This window comes from Genypterus blacodes, unplaced genomic scaffold (assembly GCF_046128005.1).
Source record: "Genypterus blacodes isolate CSIRO-AG114 ecotype Tasmania unplaced genomic scaffold, CSIRO-AGI_Gbla_v1 ptg000118l_1, whole genome shotgun sequence".
NCBI lineage: Eukaryota > Metazoa > Chordata > Actinopteri > Ophidiiformes > Ophidiidae > Genypterus > Genypterus blacodes.
In genome coordinates this window covers 336528-356482 of record NW_027466921.1, presented here as the reverse complement: position 1 = coordinate 356482, position 19955 = coordinate 336528, and the positions used below count along the sequence as shown (strand labels likewise).

The 19955-nt window shown below is 42.9% G+C and overlaps 2 protein-coding genes across 2 annotated transcripts; both read right to left on the bottom strand.

Annotated features, from left to right (window-relative positions):
- Nucleotides 1-387: 387 nt before the first annotated feature.
- cytip (cytohesin 1 interacting protein) lies at nucleotides 388-3821 on the bottom strand. The gene is made up of 8 exons (XM_076161957.1): nucleotides 3568-3821; nucleotides 3200-3249; nucleotides 3040-3094; nucleotides 2829-2931; nucleotides 2605-2698; nucleotides 2416-2482; nucleotides 2169-2235; nucleotides 388-1556 (listed from the first exon to the last, which is right to left on the bottom strand). The coding sequence occupies exons 1-8, from the start codon at nucleotides 3736-3738 to the stop codon at nucleotides 1096-1098; spliced, it is 1068 nt and encodes a 355-aa protein (XP_076018072.1). The 5' UTR covers nucleotides 3739-3821; the 3' UTR covers nucleotides 388-1095.
- A 1913-nt stretch (nucleotides 3822-5734) lies between these two features.
- On the bottom strand, nucleotides 5735-18694 carry acvr1c (activin A receptor type 1C). The gene is made up of 9 exons (XM_076161956.1): nucleotides 18488-18694; nucleotides 15516-15746; nucleotides 10685-10927; nucleotides 10266-10496; nucleotides 10003-10170; nucleotides 9523-9679; nucleotides 9292-9416; nucleotides 8992-9122; nucleotides 5735-8647 (listed from the first exon to the last, which is right to left on the bottom strand). The coding sequence occupies exons 1-9, from the start codon at nucleotides 18555-18557 to the stop codon at nucleotides 8522-8524; spliced, it is 1482 nt and encodes a 493-aa protein (XP_076018071.1). The 5' UTR covers nucleotides 18558-18694; the 3' UTR covers nucleotides 5735-8521.
- Nucleotides 18695-19955: the final 1261 nt, after the last annotated feature.

Here is a 19955-nt window from a genome sequence, read left to right as displayed (position 1 = left end):
CTATTTATTCCTAAACATAAGCAAACCCAACCCCAATGTGATTAGAATGTAAGTTACTTTTAATAAAACATAAGTTGAAAAATGAAAATGGCTCTATTTCCTTTTCTTTACACACTCTATTCCTCCTACGTTACCTCACATTTATCAGTTTCAGAAGTGAATGTGTTGTTTATGTCTCATAGGTGTGTGTGATGGGTGAAGCTCAGTGGTGCTGCAGTGAGCTCACACCGTTTGTTTCTCACACACCTTTGCAGCCGCAGGCAAAAAAAAAACCTTCCCTGGAAATATATGTCTTATGACCAGAAGTCTGATTTTTTTTCCCCTTTTCTTTTCACTTTTGAAGCATGTGTGCCATCAAAGAAAACACTTTTTTTTCCCATTCACATATATATATAAAACTACACACACTTTTATTTACAAAATAACATTCTTGTGTACAGTGAATTTTTATGTAACGGTGCAACATTGAGCAAATTGTAACAAAATACAGTTGAGAGGTTTCATTTCATCCTTTGGGCTCTGAGACTGTTCATACATTCATCATTTACAGGAAACAGTTTTTGTGGTTAAAGCTGAAAGTACGTTGCAGGTTGACTGAAAATAATGTTTGAAATGAAAATAGTCAACTAGCACCTTAGGTACCCACATCCTGTTTTGAGACAAGCAGCGGTTTGAAGCTCCACAGACGCTGTTCATGTGTTAAAATGGCAGAGAAAACTGTCAAGTCTAAGCGTATCTGGGTTACAGTAATCTCACTTTGGAGGATGGGTGATAATGCTTATCACTCTGAGGAAATCATTTTTAGTTTACATTGATTCCGGATAGTAGGATAAATAATTATAAGCACAGGAACTGAAATGTCTGTACAAAGATACACGCCTCTTCTTCATAATGCTTTTTTGTTACATGAAGTCTTCAAAGCTCAGGAAACACTTGGGTCCTGTTAACATGTTTATCTTCTATGGTGCATATAGAGGCAAAAACAGACAATTAATGTCTTTTGTGGAAAACATTTCAGCATGTTCTTCTTCAATGGTTTTATCTGCTTTTGCCTGCAAACTAGTCCTACACCACAGAGACCGTGGTTGTGTCTAGTCATGGAGTATTTGGTGCCACATCCTCTTCCTCAACTGATCTCTGGAGTCCGGGAATCAACTTGAAGATGTGTTTGCGGACGCTGTGTCGCCGGCTTTTCCTGGGCAGCGTGCCGAACAAGGAGGAGATCCTGTTTTCCTCCCAGGTGGGGGAGAGGGAGCTGCTGCTTCCCGCCAAACTGGAGCTGCTGCTGCGGGCCAGGACGTGCCGATGGTTGGATTTGGACAAAATGTCCTGAGAGGGGAAATCTCTGGAGAAGAAGCAGACGTCGTCCGGGTTGCTGCTGAGCGCACTGCAGGGGCTGGGAGAGCTCAGGTCGCCAAACACGCTGGCCAGGTCGCTGTCCTCCGTCATCACGCTCCGGTAGCTGCTGTCGCTAGAAAAACGCCGACCCCCGCGGCTTTTGGGGGACATTACTAGAGAGTCTATTGAGAGATGGAGGCTGCTGTCATCTAAGGGACCTGAAAGAACAAGAGGAGAGTCTCTGTTAGATTACAAAACATGATAGATAAGCACTGTGGCTAATCAAACCAGTTACAAGTTTCCCTCGCACATTATCGTCATCAAGGCCTTAGTGAGAAATTTCATCCCAACCACAGGAAATCAGTCAACAGTTTTCAGTTCACCCAAGCCCTTTAGTCAGCTTTTCCTGCTAAGTAAGTAGACAGCAACTCAATCTAAATCATCATAGTTCTGTGGTGTTGTGGTACAGTAGATAACTCAACTGGGCTTGATTTACATTATTTTACGTTTGTGTTAATCAGTAAATGATAAGTGAACAAAAGCCTGGGGTTCCCTGCAATGAGGTTTGACTGAAAAAACAAGCAGACTTTAGGACTGAACCTCTTAAGGCCCTAGACCCATTGACCCTGAAAGAATCTCCTGGTTTGGAGCCGATTTTAAGTGTTTGAGCTTGGGTCGGTTTCAGGTTCAGGTAAAAAAAATGACATATTGCTGCGGACCCTCGGTTAAGAATTTACATTTCAATTTCTTATCAGCAACAGCCTCGTTTAAGAAAGACGAAGTGCGAGAAAGGAAGTGCTGTGGTCTGACAGCTGGGCAAACCCTCTCACCTCCAGTGAGGCGTCTTTCCTGTAACGTCAGTGCTTGCAGCTCAGCCCTTTTGTCACGTAGTGTTTGCTGTGTGGACAAAAAAAACATTATGGCACACACAGTAAGATTCTTTTGGTTTTAACAATATCTCTGCTCAATGCTGTTAGTGTTCCTCTGTCCTACTTTGTGCAGGATTAGTTATTGTTTCTAAGCTGCTCTGTACAATCACATGGCTGTTGTCAAGAACCAGCATGGATGGACACACACCTTAAGCACGTTCATCTTCTTCTCCAGCTCGATCCTCTTCACCACACTCCCGCAAACTGTCTCCATCCTGTAACCACACACAGGTTACCAGGTTACATCACACCCACATTTTGCTGGAATGCAATTTGAATCTGCACAGACTTCATTCCTCATCTGTAGTACAAGCACCAGTGTGATCGTGTCACTTACTTCAGACAGTTGGTGGATTCTCGAATGAGGTCGACTATGTGCTGATGCGATGACCTTTCAATGCTCATCCCATTAATGGTGACAATGACATCACCTATGAAGGAAAGGAAAGGATCCAGATAAGTCAACACACAGGTATATCAACATGTGTATACCAGAGGGATACGATAAGTTTCTCTGGGTGTGTGTATAGAACTGAAACTCTGCATGTGTGTGAGGTTCACCTGCGGTCAGACCAGCACTCTCAGCTGCACTGTTGTCCTGCACCCTGCACACAAACGTGCACAGCTCCACTGCTGAGCCGTTCTTCTGCTGCACACCATAAGTCTACAACAAGAGACAACTCTGTTACAAGACATGCCAAAAGAATACCCAAACACTAGCAATGAGATTACAGGTGAAGTAACATTTCAGATGAGATGGGATGTTCCTTACCTGGATTTCAAAGCCAAATGTTTCATTATCTTGCTTTTCCAGGAGAACTGTGGACCTGTGCATAAGATAAATGCAGTTATCACACTGTGCAGAATTATATGTGTGGTAAAACTGTCTGCAGAAGTTTCTACTTCATGGTGAATCGCAAATCTGTGTTTACCTCTGCGGGTCGGAGTAATCAACCAGCGAATTGGAACGGGTTTGTTTGGTCTGCAAAAGGAGAAATGCAGAGTTCCTCTTTAAAACAATAAAATGCATATTTTATAAATGTCAAGGTAATAATAGGAATGTGCCAGTATGTACTGTTTTATGTTGATCCTATAGATTGTTACATAACAGAGAGGATTAAAGTTTCCAGGCTTGAATCTTAATTGTAGAGCAGTGCCATGTTGTGGTAAAGTCTCTGTATTTATCAGTATTTTGCAAAAGAATAACAAAAATCTCAACTCTCATCTGGTTTTTACCTCAGTGCAACACATGAAATCATTTGACAAACAGATTGTTTGTGTCTGTGTGGGTCTGTCTCACCTTGCAGCCTCTGGGCAGTGAGCCTGTGTGTTGTCGGTGTTTGTCACCGTTTCCCCTCAGTGAACGACGGTACCACAGGCTGCTTTTCTTCCTCATAGAATTATCCAGAATGCAAGTCTCCTCCTGGCTGCTTTGGCGCTGGAGTCCAATGGAATTTCTTGTGGACTGCATGGTCGAGTGGTCCTCAATGCACCATCATGCCCTGCTGCAGAAGTTCTTCTGTGAGTGTGTGGCCCTGCCCTGCTGTGCAGCCTAAAGGAAAAAGTGTCAGAGCGGAAATCCACATCATGTGACGTTGGTGGTGGACCTGCATCTGCAGAGCACAGCCTCACGTAGCATACCTTGTTTTCCTGTTCACCTCTTGTAACCCTTTTCTTCTGCATCTTTCTTTTGAAACTCCATGGTGTGCCTCATTGAAAAGAAATGGAATTTGTTTCACTTTTTTTACTCCTCTACAAAAGTCCCTTTTCTTCTTGCAGTCTCTGCAATTCGATTTATGCTCTGTCAGATATCAGTAATGCATGAGAAACCTCTGTGGTCCACGGCTGCACCAGCACCTGTTTCCAGCCTCTCTGCTCTCGGTTTCTCAATAGGCAAAGCTTCGGTCTGAGCCCTGTGTTCTGCCAAGCAAGAAGACTCGTCTGATGGGGGACAGACAAAAGGCTGATTTAGCTCGGGGGCAGTGACACGCTGTCCAAACAGACAGCATGGCTCATTGGACCAAAGGCATCAGACATGGTCGGATCAAAAGGGAAATCACCCAGACAGGCCAGCAGTCTGAGACACAATGGCTGATGGGTTAAAGAAAACTCGACCACAGCACACAAAACCTTCACCTACCACCACACCCACACCTTCAAAAAGCTCTGATATCAGGTTTCATGTTAGAGTGACCTGATCTCTTGAAGCTAAACGTATGTGGACACCTGGTCATCACTGAAGCTGAGAGAAGAAGAGTAATGTCTTTTTGTAATTGAACTCGGTCACTGATGTTTTTGTGAAGTTGAAGCTTTCAGGAGATATTCTGCCTTTGCCAGCCACATAAAAGCTGGACGTATCCTTTAGATTCTCTGTGCTGTGTTTTGGAAAATCAATTCTTCTTGGTTACTGTCACTCCTTACAACATCCTGCATGTGTATCTCTGCTATATTCTCTCAAGAACTATAATATAATACATACATAGAATATGTGAAAAATACACACGGTTCCAGGGTCAAATATCTTAAGAAAGCAACAGTGAACATGTTCTTCTTCAGGTTCTATCTAGCTTGTGGGTGTGTTTAGCACAGGAAGCCATTCAGTCCTTGAGCCTTGAACATCAGCACCTGACCACCATTCTCCTGCATCTACCAAACCCAGATTTATCGGTCTGAGTATGAGATAGAGAAGTTTGAGTCATCACTCTCAGGAAGGTTTCCACTGTTCCAGAGAACTGAGGCTGCGTGCTTGGTACCACTCCACACACTGTGGGGATCTTAGACTCTGCCTGAATCTAACTGAATCTAAAACAGCAAAAGATCCTAAAACTCGGACGGTTTCCATCCAACTGTAAAACTAAATTGTGTTTGTATTTTGGATGCTTGGGTTCCTCCTGATACCTCTCACATTACAAGCATCACCAGCGTCACGCATGCTGGAGTGTTCACTTCTGCTTACACTATAAGTAAAGTCATCACAAAACTATCTTATCTCTTCATACTTGTCTAGAACACCATGTAAAAATGTGTCAGTGCCGGTTGTCCCATTTAATATGATTGAAGATAGAACCAGACTCTTAGCTAAGCATTTAGGGAAAGTTTTGTATGTGGAAATGGACCATGTAACCCTGTAACCTCTATTCTCTGTAGAAAACCCTGCGGCATATAAACATTGTGACTCATCTGCGTAGTGTGAATGGTCACAGCATCACGGCTTTGTTTCCTCTAACGGACTTATCCCACAGCGTACCTATACACTAAGTGAGCAGCAGAACAGAAACCAGAGTTGAGTCACGTCTGATAAGATAAGATGTGATTATAATACGAGGCTTTATTACGGTAACTTCCCTCCTACGTGCTGCAAAATGCACAGATCTGCACATTCACTGCCATTATCATAACTGCACCTGTTATATGTGCCTGACAGTGAAATCTGCTATAATTCCTATCATGAAAAACAGCAAAACAGCATTCATAAAAATAATTTATTGACCCACTGATATCACTTTTTTTCTATATAGAATAAATAGTGCAAGAGATACAATGCAGCAGCAGGAGATCCACACATGAGAAACATCAAAACAATCTTATTTTAGAGTTCATACGCAAAAATCCCACTTCATAATATTTTCATTTTATTGTGTAGTCCAGGTAATTCACTTTTCAATGAATGATGTAGGCCTCATATTGTGAAAGTAGTCTAGCATTATGGTAGAATATCTGCATAATACACAATATACAACAAGACACCAGTCAGAAATTGCACATCTCTCTTTGGAATGACTGAAACGTCTCAAGTATTTCCACTTTCAGGGCTCGATTTTCCTGATGGCGGAAGCTGCAGTCTCCTTTTTTTGTGCACCTGCGTCAAGTTGGCACTATTTTGGTGACTCGCCCGGTGTCGCAGTGGGAGAAGAGGCACACTAGGGGGACAAAGCACTGCCAATCCAGCAGCGCTCTAGGATTTTGAGGACAGAAATGGGGTTTTGGCGCACCCACATTATCTCTTTAACCACACAACCCTGCTTAGTTCATGACTTTTTACATTCCAGCACAAAGGTCTGAATACAGAGGAGGAATACAATCTATTCTGAATGTGTCATTACGGAACGAAGACAGTAAAGATAAGTATGTGTACATATGTATACACACCCCTCTTATTCTGATCATCAATACAGTCAGACGCTCCACTATTCCCTGACACTTTATCTGCTAGGACCAGAGCATTAGTTCAACCATTTCCAGCTATTTCTTCCCAAGCTGATGTAATGTCATTTGGCTTCGGTATTTTATTTATAGTAACATATATTCACTCTCAACCATTTTGGAGTGAAGCTCACCCAGCAGTGCTCTACTGTGCTGTACTTGAAGGATAAAAGGATAAAAGCTTGATTGCAAGTTTCAATTCCTGCCCCCACTGATAATGTAGGATAATATATTCATCCTAAACACACATCACACTCCCTCTCACAGAAATGTGTCGCCTGTCTTAGGGTCCTATGAAAATCGAGCCCATCAACTCACTGTGCCACTCATCTGAGTCCCTGTGACTCATGCTGCCTGCCTGCTCAGTACAGTCTGCCATGTGCCATCTGCCATAAACATTTGAACATAAGCACACTTGACACCACAGGACAGCATATTGTATTTGTACCCTTTGCAACTCAGTGTTGACTGCACATATGAGGTGAATTCTCATTTCACAAAAGACAGTTAGAATGACCAGAATGTCCCCATCCCGAAAAAGAGCAGAGACAAACTGCTGCTTACATGATATCAGTCCCCCAGTATTTCCACAAAGCAGATATATTTCCATACTGACGATACTGTTTCAGTGATACATGTGAACATTCATCACCTTGTGCAGATCACTTGCATTTGCAGCAACAAAACAACTATCAGCTGAAGAAAAGTTTGACATGAACTACAATCCACTTTGTGTGTGAAAACATGGACAGCTTTTCTCCACAAAACAAACAGTGTCTGCCACTTCACACATACGTGTGCACACTCACGTGGATGCACACAAGCACACACACGCAGAGATTTACCACTGAAGCCTTCTCTAATCCTGTTATGACAAAGATTTACACTCTGTGTTTGACAACAATGTTGGAGCGCAGGTTTGGATTAAACTGAAGCTGGTGCACACATGGGCACTATGAGTGAAAAGGCTATTCTGACAGCAGAATTATGATTTATTATGATGTTATGTACTTGCGGCTTCTGCAAGGGTTATGTTTTATTCCCTATTGTTCTATTTCTATATTTGACATGACACTGAGTCTGATTCATGTATTGTAATGAGGGCCTGGAGTCTTTCCCAGCATTGTGTGAGTGAGAGGCAGGTTACACCCTGGATAGCTCAACAGTCTATCTCAGGGCTGACACACACACACACACAAACCCATTCACTGTCATGTACCCATTCACCTCAAACTCACTGTTCACATCTACCTCAAAGTCAATACATCAGCATTAGTATTATACTAACACTGTGTTTTGTATAACAGTGTATAAACAAAAGACAGATTTGTACATTCATAAATAGTCTGTGAGCATTCAGTGGTCAATCATAGAGCAGCACTTCTTTTAAATCTGCAACATCAATCGTATGAGCTCATAGCTTTGCTTCAGTTTACAGAAAGGAATTAAATAATGTGGATTAAATCACAGCATAAACACACTTTGATGATAAATCATATCTTTCTCTGTGTCCCAGTTAAATTTGGAGTAAACTCTCCCCAGAGTTTACATCCCACAATTCTGTCTCATAATAGTAGTGATTACATCATCAGAAGCACTTAGTGGTTCTTAGGGCCACTGCATGTGTGTGTGAGAGCAGTTTCTTTTGTGATTGTCAGCACACTACCTGCTTGGATCTACATGCTAGAAGAGTTGGCACAAAAACATCTCAATATGCAAGTTCACGCTTTGGGCACTTTAATGCGATGAGGTAGTAAAAAAAATATGGATAGAGTTAGAACATATTCTTCTTCATATGGCTCGTCCTACCAACAGTTCAGCTATTGGTTTGAGTCAGGAGCATTGGGTTTGTTTGTGCAAAGCTGCTACAGACACCTCCTACAGAACTTTGGCACCAACAACCTTCTCTGAGGGTGAACAGTGTGCGTGTGCCCTGCAGAGGGCAGCATCAGGCCGCTAGAGAGACAGACAGTTTTCTCCCAGAAACGCTCAGTCCCTTTATTGGCACCGGTGCCTGCACCAGTGCTGATCCTCAGGGGAAACTAATCAGACTAATCTTTAACGTCCTTGATGGCAGACAGCTGAGACACCGTTTTCTTGACTCGCAGAGCGGTGAGTCGAGCAGCAGCATTGGCGTACCAGCACTCTCTCATCAGTTTGCCCATCACACGCAGAGCCTGGTGGGAGAAAACAACGTCATTTATCCAAAAGACAAAATGTTACTTTATAGAGTGTTTGCACGCTGAAATGGGCAAGACAGCCCATTAACCTTCATCAAAAGGAGTCTGCAGTCACTTTGTAATCACATTCATCTAACCGCTACTCTTGATAACATCTACAAAGTCCTGAGGATGATGTCACAATCGATCGGCAGGCACCACTTGAGAGGAGAAATGAAAGAGTCTGGACCCGACCTGACCTTCAGGGCAGGAGAGAGGAAGAGAACCATCCTGCATTTGTGTGCATCCATCCACACACAGACACACACACACACACACACACACAGTGAAACCTGTCTCACCTCACAGCTCTGCCACTGGTTAGGAATGTTGGGTCTCAGCTTCTGCTCACACACCACCTTTCTCATGTCCTCAATGGACGGATCTGAAGGCACCAGGTCATAATAAGGCAGCTGGAAGTCCTCATGAATTCCTGCCACAATGATAAGAACACACTTATATGGAGGAATATCAGGTTTGTGATACATGGAGGAAGTGTTTATGTGTGTGTTTGTGCCTTGTTTGTACCATTAGTGGCGTTTGACTGGTTAAATGGCCGCGTATGAGTGTGTGTCTGTGTGTGTTGCTCTCATTTGAGTTACCCCTAACAGAACATCTACGGGCCAATTCCCAGAACACCAGACCGAGGGAGTAGATATCCGCCCGCTTGAATGACTCAAAGCTCTTCATGTTGATCGTCTCATCCAGGATTTCAGGGGCCATGTACCTGCAGAGGACAAAACCATTAAGGCTTAATGAAATCAAACCACCGGGGCCTTTGCGTCATTGTTAACAGGAATATTGTTGTCACTGTGGCTGTGGCATCGTTGTACCTCTTGGTTCCCACTCTGTGGTTGGACGGTATGTCCACAGTGTTGGTGTTGGAGTCGTGTTTCACAGCCAATCCCAAATCTGCAATGGCCGCCGTGCCGTTCTTCTTCACCAGGACATTTTTAGATTTGAGGTCTCTGTGAGCAATGGCAGGCTTCCCTAGAGTCAAATAGTGCATAGGACTATAAACCACTAGGGTTATCAAATGTTGATATTTTGGTGTAATTAATGTTACAGCAAGAGCAACAATAAAGAAATCTATTTAATTTGTTGTATTTAATTTTGAGGTGATAATCATTTTAAGCAGGAGAGGAACCAGGACAGATTGGTTTGCCATTACTATTACAAATGTTTTCAAAGATACATATTTGCATTTGTGGGTTCAAACAAAGCTTCCATTATGTCTATTATTCTTCTTCTCCCCCTCCAATATGAATCCCCTGCCCCACATTTCCAGTTCTCCATTCATAACACAACCGTACCCTGTGTGCCAATGATTTCCATGTGGAGATGTGCCAGGCCGCTGGCTATTGACAAAGCCAGTACGACCATTCCTTCCACTGAGACTGTGTGCCTGGTCAGGTAGTCAAACAGGGAGCCGTGTTCATGGTACTCTGACACCAACCACAGCTGAGTCCACGAGCCGTTATCTGCAGCACACAGTCACATGTTGGCACAGATGTCATCATCGTGACCTGAGGTAGATTGGTTTCATTTGACTATGATATCTCTTCTTCTGTCTTACCTTTGTTGTCAGCAGCAATGAAGCCTAAGATGTTCTCATGTCGAAGCATGATCGTCTGATAAATCTCTGCTTCACGAAACCACGAGCCCTCGTCTCTGGAGGAAAAGATCTTCACCGCCACATCCTCTCCCCGCCATTTCCCTCGCCATACCTCCCCGAATCGGCCTTTCCCTATGGTCTCCTGCAGGACGATGGTCCGTGCTATGGTCCTCTGGACCAGCAGTGGCAGCCCTGCAAGTTACAAAGCAAAAGCAGGGCTGTAAACAAAGAGAACATGGTTACATGTAGCTGAGATCTGCTTGGTAACCTAATCTATCCAATTACTTTCATCATCTCATCGTCATCATCTCGATTCTCACTGAACTGTATGGAGACGGGAAGCTTTGGGTCATCACATCAGCTGAAGACGTCTCTCTCACCTGAGCCGGAGCCTGAGGTGCTCATGTCGTAGATGAGATCTTTGAGGCATTTGTCGGGTGACATGAGCATCTGGTCGTCCAGAGGCTCCTCAGCGTCCTGCTTGTGGGCTCTGTTATAGGCACATCGGTGGCTCTGCACAGCAAACACACCCAACAGGACGCCCACACACAGCAGGCAGCAGGGCACCAGGATCAGCACAGTGAGCTCCAGCCGGCCCCAGCCCGGCTCCTCCAAAGGCCTCTCTGAAGAACATACACACAAAAGAATTATGGAACACGTTTCACCATGTCTGAATGTAAAGGACTGTTTATGACCTGAGACTTGTGAAAGCAACTTAGACTTCTCTACTAGTTCATTAATCCTTCAAGTCCCAATCCTCAATATTTCACTGTACATGTTTCATTGAAGAGTTTGCATTAGAGATTAAATGTATTATCATTTTAATTAATAGTATTAGTTTATCTAGCCGTTGTCTGCTGTGAAAAGTGGATAATTGTTGAGTGTGTGTAGATTAAGACTTAGAGACACAGGGCTTGAAAGGAAAAACAATCGGTTGATTAAGTCCCTGAGTGATCAATAGTAACCCAGACAGCCCCGTGCAGGCCTTGTGCTGAGTATAATTAGCAACTGGATCATTAGCAGAGTGGTTGGAGCTTGGTTAGATTATTAATTAAGTTCCTCGCCATAGTTTCTATCTCAGCAGTTATATGACATTTGACATGTTTCTGCTTTAAGTCAGTAACATCCCGTCCTGATGTTTGTACAATAAACATCCACTGACCGTGTTTGACTACAGAAGAAAGCTTTGTTAAACCACAACAGTCACCACAGTGTAACAATGAAAAGACAATGAGACTCATTTGTCTTTCAAGACTTGAGAGACACACTTGGGTTTGCCCTGAATGTCTCCAATAAACTCAAATGAGTGAGGGCCCTGTGATTGCAGCGCCCTCTGGTGGTCAATTCCTGATCTTGTCTCCTTCAGGCTGCACTTGTCTCAACGGCTTTTACTCTCTATTTGTTTTAATCTAATATTACTGTTGTTGCTGTTTTGATTGTTTTTTTAGTTTGTGAGGCAAATGCTCCTCCAAAAGAATATAAGTTTCAGCCAAGTTTTGAAAGATGTATAAATAATATTTGATGGTTATTGATTTGACATGTTAGCAGTTATTGTACAAAGTAAAGCAGGTAAGATAATAAAGATAATAAGCAACAAACAATCTGTAATTGCAATTCATTTCTCTGTTGGAAATAAACCTTGAAATAAGCTGAGGCGTTACCAGTGAAAATGAACCTTAGTCATAATGATTTGTACGTAAGGTGCTGACAATAACAAAGCCCGAGACCTGTTATAACCTCATGTGTCCTTGATTCTCTTTGTGGGTGGATAGATGAGACACACACTTGACACCACGGCTGCTCGTGGGTGACTGAACAGTACATCATTATGTCCACATGACACACGTTGATCAAATCAAAATTCACGGTGCAATAGATAATTGTCTAATTTTGCAGCATTGATCTGAGGTTTGACTGAATATTATGTAGTGCAGAACGTTAAATTATGCTCAGTATCCCATAGCATGAAATGTGATCATAAGAAGAGGCTGCAGATGGACAAATGTGTCAAAAAAATGTGAATTAGATCGCAGTTTAAGACGCCTTTCCAGTTTTACCTCACAGTATCACCGATCCAACTGGAGCAAAGAACATAAGGTGCAAACCAACCCGCCTACGTGTAAGACAGTTATCCTGTTACTGTTTTTATGCATAAAAAGTGTGTGAACCAGAAAGTGGCACACATTGAGCTCTGGTCACCATTACCGGCCAATAAATCACAGCCTCAGGGTGCTGCTGTCCCATCCATCCCATTAACAGTCTGCAGCTCTACACCACCACATGCCCAAATCTACAACCTCTGTTTTATAATGCCACTCTACGTGTCTGTCTTCCTCTCTGCATTTCATAAAAGCCATCTGCACAGCTGATTTGAGCTCCGTGTGTTAGCTGAGATAACTGAGCCCGTTCATCAGCAGCAACTCCAGTTTGAAGGCAGTCCTGCAGCTTAAGCCTGCACAATCAATGTGGTATCCAGGGAAACAGCCAATATGACCCTGGACAGCAACATTAATGACACAAACACTGTTGTTAACACCATTTCTTTAACATTCTGAGAAACTTGTCATGAATGGCACTCGGAAGAGGATCAGGACAGATTCCACAGTCACTGACGTCAAGGACAAGAAAGTACACAAAAACACACACGCGCACACACACACACACACACACACACAGACACACACAGCTCAACAAATATGTGGATATGTTATTGTAACATTGTTAGGGCAGACCAACTTTTTCTTTTTTGGTGTGCTACTTTACAATACCATTCCTTGTCCGGTAGCACATTCCCGATTTAAGACAGAGAACAGATGGGTTTGTGATTTACAGTGAGCGGCCACATGCTCCTTAATACAGCGTGCTATTGTTACAGTGCAGCGCTATTTATTACAACCACCAGTTGTTCTATTCTGGTCTCATCAGAGGGAATGAAGAAGCACCGAAGTGGCTGCAGACGGCTGTGCAGAAAGGAGATCTGTGTTTAATGAAAGCCATTACATCTCTCATCTGCTTACTGTCATCATGCACACTGTGTCACCACTGCAAGTCATCAAAACAAATTCTATTTATCATTGCATTAAACGGAAGCTCACTGTTGCAGGATTGGTTCATGTAGATTTATTCTGTGAAAATGAAGATGGGAGTCTAAAGGCTCATTCTGAAACTCCTCCTACACTCCTGATATCTGATAGTTTGATGTGCAGAGAGGTACAGATGCGTGCAGGGTACAGTACTTATTTTTCATTATGCTTTGGAAACCTGCAGCACTCAAATTAGATTGTGCACACACACAGAAGCAGGCAGACACACACACACACACACATACATACACATTCTTGCTACTGTCTGATGGCTACAGGGATTTAATCAACTCAACAAAGGCCCTCACACACTCCATATTGAGATGTGAATCATATTGGAAGTAATGACATGAACCCAGACTGTCTTAATTGCATTAGTTTAGATTCTGCGGTGCGTTAACGAAGCGTAAGAGGATGAACCTAATATACATGTTGGGATGTTTTATGTGACGTTACGTGTATGTGTGTGTCTGTGCCAGCTGAAGCCATCAAACCCACTCGGTAAAACCTCCATTTGTACCGGGGCTCAGCAGGTAGAAACACAGGCACAATTTCACACAAGAAAGGGCAACAAGATTGACTGCAGTGGCACATCTGCATTAATGCCCCCTGCTGTGCCTGTCATCCATCTCTGCACAGGCAGACACGATATCATCCCACTGTCCCTCTGCTGGGTTTTTAGGATTTTGCTTTTACTCCGCTGATACAAAACCAAATCCTTTAATGCCTTTAATCTGGAACGCATCAGGGCCACGACTGAGAAACATCACAGGGCAGAAGTCCAAATACATAACTGATCTTATTTTATTTTCACATTGATCCAGCAAAACCTGGAATGCTTCAGAACATAATTGTAATGATTCTAAGCAGTAAACAATCACTGAAATAAGTTTATATCTCACAGCTTATGGAATAATGTCATTTTTAGACAGCATTGAAACAGATATTAATATAAAATGACATTGCAGCAGGATGATACTGAAGTGGCTCTCAAAATGTGGCACCAGCAGACGACTCTGCATGGCACCAGAGAATCAAACAATTGAAATCTATATCTATAATCTGTCATTTATACATAAAATGGGCTTGATTAGGAAGTTGAGACAGGCAAATGTTATTATTCAACAATTATTCAGTTAGAACTTTTGTTTCTGTCACTTTCCGTCCTAACTTTTACATTAAATTGCAACGTTTCCGTTCTCATGCCTGATACTCAACATTCATTCATAAAATCACTGATATTTAAACCATAAACTCCAGTATGGCCACAATGCACTGCTATGCTAAGTATGAGCTCACTGTGTACTGCAGGTATTAGTGAAACCCGTTACATTCCTCATGATCAGCCTGACTGAATGGCGTGAAAAGCTCCTTTCAGCCCAGTGGGTGGATGTGAAATGACTGCGCCTCCTTCCTCCTCCTGTCTGTGTTCACTCAGGAGCTGCACTCATCTCTTTCGGTTTGGCAGCAGCAGAGGTGATGTTATTCCAAAGAGGAGATGAGAGAAGAGCAACCCGAAGCGTTGATTCATCTCTGACACAGCTGCTATTCAACACACACACACCAGGAAATACCACTACAGTTACATAGTCATATTGACATTTTCACCTTGTCCTTACCTTCAAATTGAAGGCCTTCTGTAACTCAGCAGACAAAACATTTAGGAGGCAGTGGAGGATGAGGAGGATGGCTGGCCTCCCGTAGCCTCTGCCACCTTTGTTATGTCACAGGATCTGAAAGGATCAGCGTTCACCTCGTCTGGAGAGGCCACGGTTCAGAATAAGTGGGAAATGCCACACAGATCGTCTAACTGCACTTGTGTTCAAAACACAGCCAGACAGGGCCGGCTGTGGCATTTAGAAGGCCCCGGGTAGATTTTAGAACTATGCCCCCACCGCCAATTTCCAAACACGGACCCTTTATATTGTTCTTTACATTGTTCCTCCTCTTCCTTTTCATTTTTCTCCTTCTGTCAGTTCATTTGCATGTGCTGGGATTAATGCAAACTTTGATTTGTGTGATTTGATTTGAGTGGCTTTCAGAAAATCGTTTTTTTTAGTATAATCTAATTTTCAAGGTGCTTATAAACCGGCACATGAACACATTTGGCGATTCCCATTGCACACACCTGTATGTAAGTGCAGAGTCTCGTTGTTGCAGAAGTCGGTGAAGCAGCAGTTCCTCTTGGAGACGTTACGGGAGCTGTAGCAGAACACCTGAGCCTTCATCTCCGAGGGCGACATGCAGGATTTGACCGTCTCCTCCTTCCCGTCGATCAGCATCACGGAGTTCCAGCAGGCTCCGTCCGCGGCCGTCTCGCACGTGTGGTTGGCGCACAGCTGACACACACATTTCAGCCCTGAAACAACAGGTCGAGTTACTCAATCTGGGAAATTAATTTCTCCGCAGTCAATTTCCACTTATCTACTTAAGTTCGTCGGCGAGGGCTCTAGATAACAAACACCGTGAAAGGCTTGAGGCGCGGGCCTGAGCCGGAGCATCTTGTTATGTAAGGAGGTCCATGCTGAAGTAATGCCTCTTACATTAACACCCAGATAATCTTGTGTTTTTCTTGGAGTTGCTGTCCTGCTTTATTTGATGAGACTGTGAGTGACAAATAAGCTCGGCTTCACCACCCACTCACTGGAAAATCCTAAAAATAAACTGTTATGTTCTACTGATCGCTCTGAATCACTGAATCAAAGCATCTTTAATACCCAGCAGGTGAGTCTCTAAATCTAACCTGAGGTAACGACATACAGCAGAGCTTTTCAGCCTTTCTCACAGTCTGGAGTGGACAACTCTCTGTGCTGTTGTCGTCCTCGTCACTGCTTGGCGCCCACTGTGTGCTGAGCCGGGGTGCAGACAGCCACATGCTGCCTGGGTGACACATGACACCCACAGGAGACTCACGCTATCCACCCTAGACCAACCAGTAGGAATCACTGGTTCCGTGACAAGAACTAGATCCCTCTGCCTGCCTGCCTCCCACCCCTGCACACAACCAACCAAGTGTCGGGATAAATGTACAGTATGTACCACCACACATCACTGCATAATAGATAATGTGTCACTCAGCCTGGGTTAATGCATAAGTTACTGTCACACATCCACGTTGTGTCCAATCAGTGCACAGCACATGGTGAGAGGAGGGGAGAGGAGGGGAGAGGACGTGTCCAAGACGTCGCGGTGTGGCAGCACTTTGCATTACCCACTTACACAAAGCACAACAACTCAATCAGCGACACATGTGTTACCTGCTAAGGCTGGCTGACTGAACACAAGCTATCCGTGTATCCACTACATGTTATCTACCTGGCAGAATGTTTTGGTACCTAATTGTTTTAAACACTTCAGAAAAACTAAAAATCCTAAAAGCCTCAAAGAGGTACTCTGGGCTGCACCTACTACTCTAAACTAAAATGACAAGCATTGCATAAGGGTACTTCAAAATACATCAACCAGGGCTGGTTCAAATACTTTGAATTGTATTCCCTGCAGCAGTAATTCTTGCTCGGTCATACTGTTCCAGCACAGCTGTGTTTGTGTGTGTGGGGATACAGTCGAACGCTCTGCTGGTTAATCAGTACACCTGTTGAAGGGGGCAAGCTTTGGGAAAGGACAGTGTGAACGCCATGTGTTAGGGAGGAGACCAGAACCTTCCCAGGACTGCAAGGGTGGACAAGTGTTAAAATTTTGAAAACATACAAATATACATTAGGCACTGACATAGAGAATATAAATGAGCAATCCAAGACTTCTTTACATTAATCTTCTACACTTATCTGCCTGAATCTAAATCTATAACTTTTCCATAATTTGAAATAAATAAAGAAATCAACATTATATATTTTCATAACGTTGCATAATAGGGAAACACATTCCTAACTTGTGTGACGTGTTTTCAGTTGCGTCACACAGTAAATAGAGGCGTGCAACCCTGTCATTAGTGGTGTGTGACATGTGAAATATGTCTGTTGATTCTGCGTACAAGTTGGGTTTAGTGATGTAGGTCACGGACAAAGAACCTTCCGGACTGTTGTCCCTTATAAATGAATTAAGACACCTACCCACTTGGAAACACACAATAACACCTCCCACACAACTTGCCGCTGAGCATGTATAATTATTCATCAACATGTTTTGCTTTATTTTTAGCTGCTGTCTCTGACGAAAACATCTGCATTCAGAGGTGTTTGTGTTTCCAGCATAGATTTTCTACATGGAAGCACTTGATGGAGTTAAAAGTGGCATTATAACGACTGGGAGCACTTGATAGTACCAGCCGAGTCTGAGAGAGAGACGCTGCCACTGCACATCTAAAGGTGACTAATGAAACAAAGAGTGATGTCCTTCAGCGGGAAATATCTAAAATCTGAGGATAAATGAAATGTATGACGTAAAGAAGCAGAACCAGTCTGCTAAAGCCTCCTACATGAGTATGTGGGGAACAGAAAGCTTGCCAATGGGCTTCTGACTGTAAGGAGGTTCAGTGGAATGACTTTGATTCTTTGATACCATCGTGGCGTGACGTGGGAAACAGGCTGTATAGGATATACAGTAGCTTCATTCAACAGCAGAAAACAGATTCCTAATGGAAAAGGTTTAACTCAATGGAATATGTTTTTAAAATATTGATCTAAATGTTCACTCGTGTAAAATCTGGACAACATATAGGCTTTTTTCCCCAGTCACACACAGACAAGCACATATCAAATGTCCAATGCAGTTACAATCATTCATATTGATGTTGGGTTAAAATAATAAGTAAAAAAAAAAAAATAATAATAATAATAATAATAATAATAATAATAATAATAATAGAAATTAAGTTTGATATAACCGGGAATTTACAGTATATAATTTCCAAAAGTGACTAAAAACTTCATCTTTATATTCATTTGTAAAAATTCAAATATTTCTCAACTTTTTTTTAACTTCATTACACACATTTTATTGAAATAACAATAAGAATATTAAAATGACATTTTACAATAATCTGCTAAGTGTTTACCATTATTACCATTATTATATCATTATTATTTCTCCTTAATCTAAAGCAAACACACACAGGTAAACAGTGTAGATTGCTGAGTTTACCTGCAGTCAGCTGAGTGACGCACAGGACGATCAGCGCCGCGTGGAGGCTCCGCTTCCCGGGACGAATCATGGCCGGAGCCGCATCTGCTCGAGTCCCCGGACCTTCACCCAAAACACAACATCACAGCGGTACACACGGCGGCAAACTGCAGCTCTTAGCTCGGCATCGCTACAAGACACGTGTGCGCGCCCAGTAGCGACAGACAGACACGCAGACTCAGAGGGAGGGGGAGAGGGAGGGAGGGAGGGGGAGAGAGAGAAAGGGAGAGAGAGATTGAGTCTGGTGGGAGATTTGCTCCGCCTCTGTGGGGTTAGAGAGGATTAACGGTCTAGAGCGCAGATACAGATTAATGTGACTGTGAGGAAAGTGTGGCGGACATCCATTTAACTGCTCCAAATCCATTGAACACACACACACACACACACACCTGCAGTTTGCATCTGGTCACCTATTCACACTCCACTGGCATCATTCATTTCACATCAGGCAAAATTTTACTACAGCGATTCTCAAACTGTAGGACCAGGACTTTCATGGCCCAATGTGACTCCACAGAAAACCTAAATAATTGCAATTTAAAAATAAATAAATGCAAATTCTTTTACAGCAAACTCAAACCCTCCATAGTTAACTCAATGCTGCTGGAGGTGTGTACGAGTCTGTTTGAAACTATAGTCACTTGCATCATCAATCCTTTCAATGAGGCACTGAGTCATGTTGTGCTGTGACTCAGTAGAGCCACCAAAGGGCAGTGTTGCTGTTACAGGTGAATCGCACAACAATGTGAAGCTTAAACTGCAGCTGTTGTCCGTGTTCCCTGTGGAGTGGATCGCTCCCGCAAGTGCAAAGATTTGGGTTTGTATAAAACAGCACCACTACAAGGGAGACTCATGGGAGGGCTTCATCCATTTATGTTTCTAGCCTTGCCTGCAAAGAACACCTGTCCTTTATGAGGAATGTTCCAAACACCTCAATGGAATCATTTGTGTGAGAACTATATGGATCACTTGTTAAATCTGATCTGACAAAACAAAATATAAGATTTTTGTGTAATTTGACATGTTCACTTCTCACACAAACGTCTCCCAACTTGGTGACAAAAAGCACTAGATAATTAAAGTCTAGGTTCTCTTGAACACACCATCAAACCATGTGTTTAATGTTTGAAAGACAGAATGAGATCAGTTTAACACAATTTTCACAGGTTGAGTCTAAGCATGAAGGGACTGTAAATGTACCTTGAATTATGTGAAGGTGAGTGATACATCTACACACATCTACACACATTAACAGGCTCTAGTGGAACGTAAATAGACTTTGTCGTACATTGACCCTTCGGACTCTCTGTACAGTAACCAAATGGATTATTGATAACGATGGAGGACGTGTTTCTCCAAAGGAAAGGAGGACATTTTATACCAATGTGGCCTCTGGAATTCTCCTGCCTTGACCTCCGCACTAACCAGG